This window comes from Salvia splendens, chromosome 17 (genome assembly GCF_004379255.2).
Source record: "Salvia splendens isolate huo1 chromosome 17, SspV2, whole genome shotgun sequence".
NCBI classification, from domain to species: Eukaryota; Viridiplantae; Streptophyta; class Magnoliopsida; order Lamiales; family Lamiaceae; genus Salvia; species Salvia splendens.
The window spans coordinates 5,097,019-5,106,036 of NC_056048.1; the positions used below are offsets into that span (position 1 = coordinate 5,097,019).

The 9,018-nt window shown below is 43.4% G+C and overlaps 1 protein-coding gene and 1 long non-coding RNA gene across 3 annotated transcripts; one reads left to right on the top strand and one right to left on the bottom strand.

Moving 5' to 3' along the window:
* Positions 1–3,412: 3,412 nt before the first annotated feature.
* LOC121773337 (nuclear transport factor 2-like) lies at positions 3,413–6,980 on the bottom strand. Of its 2 annotated transcripts, none has more exons than XM_042170165.1 (9): positions 6,668–6,980; positions 6,455–6,522; positions 6,243–6,380; positions 5,643–5,922; positions 5,332–5,561; positions 5,003–5,165; positions 4,773–4,894; positions 4,584–4,649; positions 3,413–4,034 (listed from the first exon to the last, which is right to left on the bottom strand). In XM_042170165.1, exons 2-9 carry the CDS (start codon positions 6,497–6,499, stop codon positions 3,678–3,680), a joined length of 1,401 nt encoding a protein of 466 aa, XP_042026099.1. In that variant the 5' UTR covers positions 6,500–6,522; positions 6,668–6,980; the 3' UTR covers positions 3,413–3,677. The 2 variants fall into 2 exon arrangements, with proteins under 2 accessions (XP_042026099.1, XP_042026098.1); XM_042170164.1 differs by having other exon boundaries at positions 4,997–5,165.
* A 130-nt stretch (positions 6,981–7,110) lies between these two features.
* LOC121773338 lies at positions 7,111–8,551 on the top strand. The gene is made up of 4 exons (XR_006044742.1): positions 7,111–7,263; positions 7,342–7,569; positions 7,810–8,372; positions 8,497–8,551. It is a non-coding gene; the product is annotated as an uncharacterized LOC121773338 (long non-coding RNA).
* Positions 8,552–9,018: the final 467 nt, after the last annotated feature.

Sequence of the window (9,018 nt, forward strand, 5' to 3'; positions counted from 1 at the left end):
GCTCTGGTTCAGCTTCTTTCTCCTGAGCTACCTCAGCCTCGGCCTCGCATCCTGCCGGCCTCGCCTCCGCCTCCTGATCGGCTTCCTTCTCCGGATGCCCGGCCCGCTCGACTTCGGCCTCCGGCTCCAGCGGCTCGGCCTCACCCTCTCCGTTGTAAGTCGAAGCGGGTGAAACGGGTCCCACGGAGGCAAAGATAGCCTCCAGGTTCTCGTCCCGATCAGCTCGACAACTCCGGACTCGGTCTGCAGAAAGCAGGACCGAGGATGAAGCGAGCTCCTCAAGGAGCGGCAGATTCTGAAGCCGAGCTGCTATCTCTCGGCTGTACAGAGGCAGCACGACGTCGGCCCCCTGCTCGCCCTTATCGGTAATTAGCCTTACCAGACTACCGACAAAAGCCGAGAACTGGCTGCTCAAAAAGAGTTTCTCCGTGTAAACACGGAGAGCCTCCCCCTGGGCAGCCACGGCGGCTGCCTCCTTCTGAGCCTCCCGGAGCTTCGTCTGCTCTCGCAGGATGATGAGCTGGTTTTTGGCTGACCGAGCTTCATCCTGAGCCGAGATCCTAGCAGCTCGGGCCCTCTCAAATTTGGCCTCAGCCTGTTCGGCCAGACTACGAGCAAGATGCAACTCCTTCTGCATCTCCTCGTAGTCGTGGGATGCTTTGGAGAGCTCCACGGAGACGAGCTTGGCTCTCTGAAGATGAACAAGGAAAAAACTCAACAGAATGGCCATCAAAAAATGTGGAAAAGAAGCCAAGTCAGAAAGCTTACCTCCACAAAATTCGTCGGCCATTGAAAAGGCTCAGGGACGTGTTCCGGGATGTCTGCAACCACCTCGGAGATGACCAGGTCTTTCCCCGGCACTCTTGGGGACTCATGAAATTTCCCCTTCCCTTTAGCCGAATACGACTCCGGCTCTTTCGGATCCGAAGAAGAGGTTTTTTGCCTCTTCGGATCCTTCTCGGCTTCAGACGCCGAGCGAGGGGCTCTCTGCCTCTCCGGCTCCACAAGCTCGGAGGACTTTCGGATAGCCTTATTCAGCATGTACACTGCCAAAAAGCAAGAAAGCAAGGTTAGTTTTCTTCGCTAAAGCAGTAGAGCATAAAGATAAAGAGAAATCCTCACCCTCGGCCTCTTCGTCCGAAGACGAGATGTCGAACACGACGTCGCCCTTGACGAGCTCAGACTCCGTGTATTGTTTCCTAACTATGGGAATCTTGTTGAGCTCGCCATCGAGCTCGTCCAACGGTTCAGGCCGAGGATGACGGATAACGGACTTCGGCCCTCTCCAGGGAAAACTAGGAGCCGCGGTCCTATCATAGTAGAAGAAGCGGTTTTGCCACTTCGGCCACTTCGTTTTACAAAAGGCCCTAAAGGGCTGTACAGGGATCAAGTAAAACCAAGACCCCTTCCTCTTAAATTGAAAGAATTTAAGGATCGCCTTCAAAGACAAATCCCTTCCTAACCTACGGAGTTCGGCAGCAAAGGCCGACAAGTGCCTCCAAGAGTTCGGAGTCACCTGGCCTAAAGGAAGCTGAAAAAAATCTAGTAAATCTATAAAGGCAGAAGGGAGGGGGAAACGAAGCCCGCATTCTAAGCAGGCCTCGTACACGGTGGCGTAACCCTCCGGCGGGGAGTCAGCCCTATGATCACCGTCAGGTACCACCGCCTTCCCCCCAGGAAAAAAGTATTTTTCGGGTAGGGACATCACAGTATCCTTACTCAAAATACTATGGAAATACTCTACGGTCTTCTCCCCGGACTCTTTCCGGCCAGAAGACCCCTTACCGCCTCTCCTAACGCTACCCGACTCCGAAGAAGAAGAAGAAGACATTTTTCTTACTTTTTGAAGGTGAAGAAAGTCTGAAGAAATTCTTGAAAGCGGAGAGAGAATCTTCGCAAAAAAGAGAGAGTGCAGAAGAAGCAGTCGCAAAAGTGCTTCAATGATGAAGAAAGGAGGTATTTATCAGGTTCGGCGAAGATTTCAAAATCGTCGCACCGTTTCGAATCCCACCTTTTCAGGATTCAACGGCCGGATTTTACTGTCGCATTTAATGCAGTCACGCGCAAGGCACGTCCCCTGACATCAGCCTCCCCCTTGCCTTTATCCAGAATGCCGAAGTGACTCACTTCTCCGAAGTGATTCACTTCGCCCTTCGGGGGGGGTAGTGATGGGGTGCGCACTAAACAAGCCCAACAGCAATGACGGCCCATCAGCCCAAAGCCCAAGGAAGAGTATGAGTTCGGCATTACCAAAGAGTTCGGCCTCAGCCTACAGCTCGGTAAAAGCCAACCAATCAAGCTCTGCTCTCAGGTCGGCATCAAGCTCTACTCAAAGATCGGCAACCAAAGCAGTTCGGTCTCAGTATTCGACCGAACAAGGAGTTAGTGGACCCATACAGGATGTCCAACGCACCCACTACCACGTGGTGTCAACTCAGGCCACGATCGTAGGCCATGACCTACGCTACATCCACGATCTTAGGCCATGACCTACACGACATCCACGACTTAGGGTGGAGATGCAAGCCACGATCTTAGTTCCATATATAAATAGAACTTAGATCTGATATGAGGAGGTTAGAATCTCTCTAGAGAAAAAATCATATAGCAAGTCTGTGTTGTAAGCTGTAATTTGCAGATCAAGCAATACAAACCTGCCCCCATTTCTCCCCGTGGACGTAGATTTACCTCAGTAAATCGAACCACGTAAAATTTCCGTGTCGTAATTTATTTTTACGAGCATTCATCATCATCAATAATTCGCGGATTCATCAATGTGTTAACTTATTTTATGACGGATGGAATATTATTGTCATAGGAGATTAAGATGATCTAGTTATTACTACTTCTTCAATTTCATTGAACTTGTGTGTTTCTTTTGATTCAGGAAATTGAGTAATTGATATTGATTGAATTAAATAGAATTTAAAATAAAGTAAGTTGTTTTTTGCAATAAAGGGGAAAATGATTCAAATACGAACGCCTAAAATCAATATATGACTCACTTGCAATAAAATGGAAGGAGTATTAGTGCCACATTCGAAATTGGTGTGGTTTTAGGAAAAAAAGTTCTTGAATGTGAGCCTTTTTTTACCTATTCTAAAAGGATAACATGTCAATGTTATTGGGGTGTTCAAATTTTATTGCCAAGACACTAATAATATTAACATATTTTTCTTCTACATAATACAAAAAAAATCATCACAAGTGCCAATTTATTCATAGTATTATATAGTTCTGTTTCTTTCCATTTCATAATTTTCAAGTATTACCCTGAAAAAACATGCATTGTTAGAAAAAGTAAAGAGCATCAGCAAAATTGATAGTACTAAAGTTTTTGTTATATTCCAAAATGAAACACAGTGAAAAAATTAGATTATATGATTAAAACACCATTGTGATAAGCAACAAATAAAATGGGAAACTGAATTTCATTCCAAGAAATGAGCCCAGTACAAAATATTTTAATTTTTCATCAGCCAATATGCTATAATTCAAAAAATAAAAAAACTAAACCTCAGCCTACTTATAGAAAACTGTACCCAAGAATGGGAAAACTGTGAACAAAACCGGTAATACGGACTAAGCTGTTCGACAAAATTTCCCTACAGATTTAAATAGAAACTAAAATAAATCCACCTAGTTGAAGCCACACACTGACTACCTACCTTCATTGCTCAAGCAGTAGCAGAAACCTGAGGAGCGACAGCGACAGTCTTTGTGTTGCCATTTGGGAAGCCACCAGCGCGGTTCATGCGACTGCCACCATTGTTGCTCATGTTTTCAGACCACTGATATCCATCGCGATTTGAGAGCCTGCCACCCCTGCCGCCAAACTCACCACCCCTTCCATTGAAATCACCCCTCCCGTATCCCCTCCCACCTCCGTAGTTCCCACGTCCTCTTACTCCTTCACTTCTGAATCCACCAGAACCCCTTCCTGGTTGAAATCTCCCCTTGGAATTTCCTCGATTGTTAGTAGACCTCTTCTCCTCAACAAATGCTTGGCGTGTACCAATTGTCACGGGAGAAGCCTGAAACGTTGAGTTCATGTAAAAACTATGAATCAAACTCAGAGATTAGCCACCAGCTTCGTGTTGAGAGAGCTCCATATACATGGAAACTGATTCTTTCATAGATGATTAAGAAGCACCGTAAATGAATAACGTTCTCCATACGGACTTATTTCAGTGAATAAGGTGATATACTATGTGTGAAGAAGTATTATACAGAAATGAATAAGTTCTACATATGAACTTGGGTCAGAAAAGACAAAGTAAGATTCGTCGATCATATAAGCCATGTCTCCACAGGTGAAGCAGTTGAGACAACATATGCAGAAAATTATTATACTACATATTACATAAATGTAAACACATAAGTTGAACTTAAACATTGTGCATGGTGGCCAATCAAGAGAGGGCCATCAATAATGAATTAGATCGCTAGGGAAAGATTAGCCAACATCAAATTCTAAGTAGTGGATAGCTTGCTTCTAAGAAAATAGAACTACATATTTGATCTAGACTAGACACAGAATTTTTTTAAAAGCTTCATGTTGCATGTGAGCATAAAATGCATACCTCGAGAGCTTTTTGTACTGAACTTGCATCCTCAAAATCCACAAAGCCAAAACAAAAGGCTTGTTGCTGCAGCAAGAATAGTTAGGAGTGTTATTTTTTTGTATCTATAAAGATTGACACCCACAGTAAAGATCCCTTGCATGTGATGTGCCACAATTAATCGAAAACAGTAGTCGGAAATAAACATACTCTGTTGCTCCTAACTTGAATTCCATCGGGCTTGATAGTACCGAATTTCTTGAATACTTCCTCAAGTAAGCTCTCGGTAGCATTCATAGGGAGACCCTTTATGTATATTGAGTAACCATCAGCTGCATAAATAAAGAAGGGTGTATTAGAAAAATAGAAGAAAACATGATACAACCCTCGACAACCTGTTCTCATAACGGAAAATGGAAGTTAGAATATAATGCCTTCACCATCTGGGTTGTTTCCATTATCAACAACTTCTGAACCAGAAATAGGTCCATCAGTTGCTGGGGCAGAAGGTGGATGCACTGGCTCTACAATCTTGGGTGGAGCTTTCCGATGAGTCACTTGTGGAGGTGGGGAAGATGCAACATTTCCCTTGAGATGCATCACCTGCACATTACGTATATTAATGGATATAAACATTTGAAACGAGAAAGAGTTTCGTAAAGTCTAAACAAACCATGCACACAGTTCAGTCAGAACTTTGTTCATAATAACCACAAAACTATGAGACAAAAGATAAATATCTCAACTTCATGACTTGTGTCCTACTTACAATAGAAGCATAAGATTTCTTTGGCAATTCCTCAATTTTGGCACTAGATTCAACAATCTTTTGCTTATCATCTTCAGCTTCATCAACGACCTCAGCCACAACAACAATAGCCACACCATTACTCTCAGATGGACTGTAAACTTCTCCTGCCACAGCTTCTTCCACAGGGGGTGCGCTATCCTCGTTGACAGGGACATGATTCTCCACAACTGTTGCTGGGACGGCATATACTAAAAAGAGTACGATTTTATCACTTCACAATCGGCAATCAATAGGACCAGTATAAAAGTAGAGAGGTATATATAGGTTACCTAGCTCAGGAGAGGCAGGCACCACAATGTCATTGACCACGGCTGGGTTTGCAGGGACACTATCCAAATACCGAAACGTATCATTTAAAACAAAGTAACCCTTGTCCTGTGGGGCAAGGAAAAATGACTGCGCAAAATTGTAGCATGAGTTGTCGGTCTCCCTCATACAGCCGGTCACAAGAACATGAACTCCACCACTAAAGGACTCTTGAGAATCAACTGATTTAATCTCTGCTTTCAACTTATCATTGTGCAGGGAAAGAATCTTCGCATTAATGGCCTGTGCAATCACATCATAGCAGCACAACAGAGAACATTTTATCAACAATCAACATTTACTAATCGATTTAGAAACACGCATTAAATTACAATTATTTATGACAATCAAGAACAAATGGAGTGAACTTCGTCGAAAAACAAAAACAAACATAAGATAAGACCTTTTGTTTGCCTAATGGCTTGAACAATCAATACAAAAGTTTAAAAAAACAAACTTTCTGTTGCAAAATCGATAGTCACATCGACTTATTTTCTCATTTCAAGAACAAATTCGTGAGCTCCAATCTCAAACATTATGCAGTAGAGGGAGAGTGGAATTACTTCCATAGTGGTGGTGATGGTCATGGTGCCATCCTCCTCTTGTCGACCAAGCATACTTATGTCCTGATAAAATCGATGAACATGCCCCGGCGATAGATGCAGAATGTGATAATACTGTGTCACAAATGCGTTCCCAACCTAGCTCACACCAAAGAGCCGAATTAGCAACAACAACAAAATAATAAAAAATCCTCAACAAAAAAAAAACTTACAACACTAGCAGTAACAAGTTGCTGAGCTACTAACGCCGCTGCCATCCCCAATCTCACCTACAACAGCCCTAAACACATTAACAACGAATTAATCACGCCGCAGTTAATTAAAAAAACTAACTTTACGGATCACTTCCTACCAATCAAATCAAATTAAATCACATCAAAATTCATAGAAATTCGCGGGTAAATCGTAATAGATTGTCGCCGTACCTGGAAGCAAATCGATTAGCCGCAAAGAGCAACGAGAAATAAACGGATTTCGAAATCCGAAAATCCTCCGCAGCTCCGGCGACGGAATCTAGGGCTTGGACGACGTCGATGGAGGCGCGGCGGTGGATGAGGATCTCGAAGAGGCGCGAGCGCTGGCAGTAGAGAGAGAGGGCGACGAAGAAGAAGAAGAAGAAGAAGAAGAAGGGTTTCCGAAGATTTATGAATTTATATATTAGTATTTTAATCGAAATTAACTAAGGGCATGTTCAAGTTCCTTCAAATGGCAAGAAATGCCTTCAATTCTAGGCTTAATACAGTGTTCAAGTTTCAAGATTTTGTGCACTGTTTCAATATGTTATATGCACAAAACAAATCAGGAAATTTTGGTGGTTTTTAAATTCTGCCTCATTCAATGCACCGATAAATGAACACAAAATCCCAAATATACCCCTTTGACAAAATTCTCACACCCCAAAACGGGCTTATTACCCACTCCCCCATTTTTCATTTCCCCAAAATCGACGGAGAATCACAAGAGCCCTAAATTCCTCACTACCCGCTTCTCCAACACCAGTGACGTGCCTGATCTCGCTACGGTAAAGATTTTTAGCTCATAGCTGTCGACTAATTGAGCACTCCCTAATACGTATTCTGATCTTATTGATCTGAAGCAGTCAATCAACGGTAGTGAGTGAGGTTTGTTCAGCAATTGGATTTCGATACCGGATGAGTAGAATCTTCTACAATTTCGTGAGCAAAGCGCAAGAAGGGACTACACACTTGTGACTCTAACGGCTCAAATTCATCAGACAAGCTCAGCCGCAGTCCGCCTCGTCTCATCTCCAGAAGCGAATTTACATCACCTATCTTTCGAAGCGAGCTTTGACTGACTTAATCCCCAGGTAAAAAGCATGGCCTAATTGCATTTCTATGCCGTGTGCAAATTTGAAAAGATGTTTCATTGTATCTTTACTTGCAACTGTTTTCCGTCAAGCCCAAATTTTTGGGGGTTTTCGATCATAAGAATATTATTTATCACTTTGTGTGTAGTATCTGTATCTGACTTTACGTTGCTCAGTTGTTTGAAAATGATGAAGCTTGTTACATTGTGTGTAATGTTGATTATACCCTGCTCGGTATAGTTGTTATTTAGTCGACCAACGCAGAAATAATTATGCCAACACGTCATACAAATCACGCTCGTTTGTGCCTGATGCTCGAGAATATTATGTTGCTATATCGAGTTGAGACGACGACTCTTATTCATCGATATCTGCGCACACGTTCTACACGGAAAAAATGGAGGATTGTTGAGCATGCTCATCGGTTAAGCGTATTGAACAAGATCCCAGTACAGTTGCAGCGCTTGAATCGCCTACTGCATGTGTCAAATGCAGATTGCGTCTCCAATCTGCGTATGGACCGTAACACGTTCGGTCGACTATGTCGTATACTCAGTGAGCGTGGGGGTCTGAAGATGGGAAAATGCGTTGGGGTGGAAGAACACGTAGCTATATTTGTGTCAGTCTTAGCGCACCATAGGAAAAACCGTAGTTTGGGGTTTAGTTTCTGGCGTTCGGGTGGCACTATTTCTTATTATGTGCATAGAGTTTTATGTGCTGTAGTCAATTTACACTCTGTCCTCCTAGCGAAGCCCATACCTGTCCCCGATGATTGCACGGACCACCGTTGGAGATGTTTTAAGGTAAAACTCCTAACCTCAATTGGTAATGGTTATCATTTGTTATATCTTTTAAATTGAATGCATTCGTCATTTTATAAAGTGCACTAACACTTCCTAAGCTGTGTGATTTGGTTGACTTTCTTAGGGATGTCTAGGTGCCCTTGATGGTACCCACATCAACGTGTTAGTGAGTAATAAAGCATACTAATTACCAAACACACATATCCTGTTAACCTTCCTTGCGGTATTCATCAATGAGGCATAGAACATAGCCAAGTCGAGCATTGGCTTGCATCCCCATAAACACTTCGAGGCGCTGAGGTTTGTCGCCTAGAATGTTGCACAAAAGGTAGCGCTGGGGAAGAGTTAGGCCCTCCACCATCCCAAGCTTTTCAAAGACGTCCTGCCTTGCTTTCCCCATGTCAAAGTCATAGCCAATTCGTGCAGAAATCATCTCCAGACGCGCGTTTGTTTCGGCATGAAGGTTCCCCAGGAACTCCATGAGAACTGCATCACTTGACTCCTTCTTGCGGCTGCCAGAACTTGTTTTGTTGATCGACGCTTCTTTGCCGCCATTGCCCGAGCTAGTATCGTTCACATCAGTGTTACCAGCCATAGGACTATTTGGATCAATAAAGTTTTCAAACGAAGGGTAGTAATCGTTCTC

Excerpts from the sequence above, each read along its gene's own strand:
- LOC121773337 (XM_042170164.1), bottom strand. The coding sequence starts at position 6,499 with ATGGCAGCGGCGTTAGTAGCTCAGCAACTTGTTACTGCTAGTGTT. Across the intron at positions 6,381-6,454 it reads AACTTGTTACTGCTAGTGTT|GTTGGGAACGCATTTGTGAC; the intron begins GTAAGTTTTTTT and ends GGTGTGAGCTAG. Across the intron at positions 4,895-4,996 it reads AAACAACCCAGATGGTGAAG|CTGATGGTTACTCAATATAC; the intron begins GCATTATATTCT and ends TTATTTATGCAG.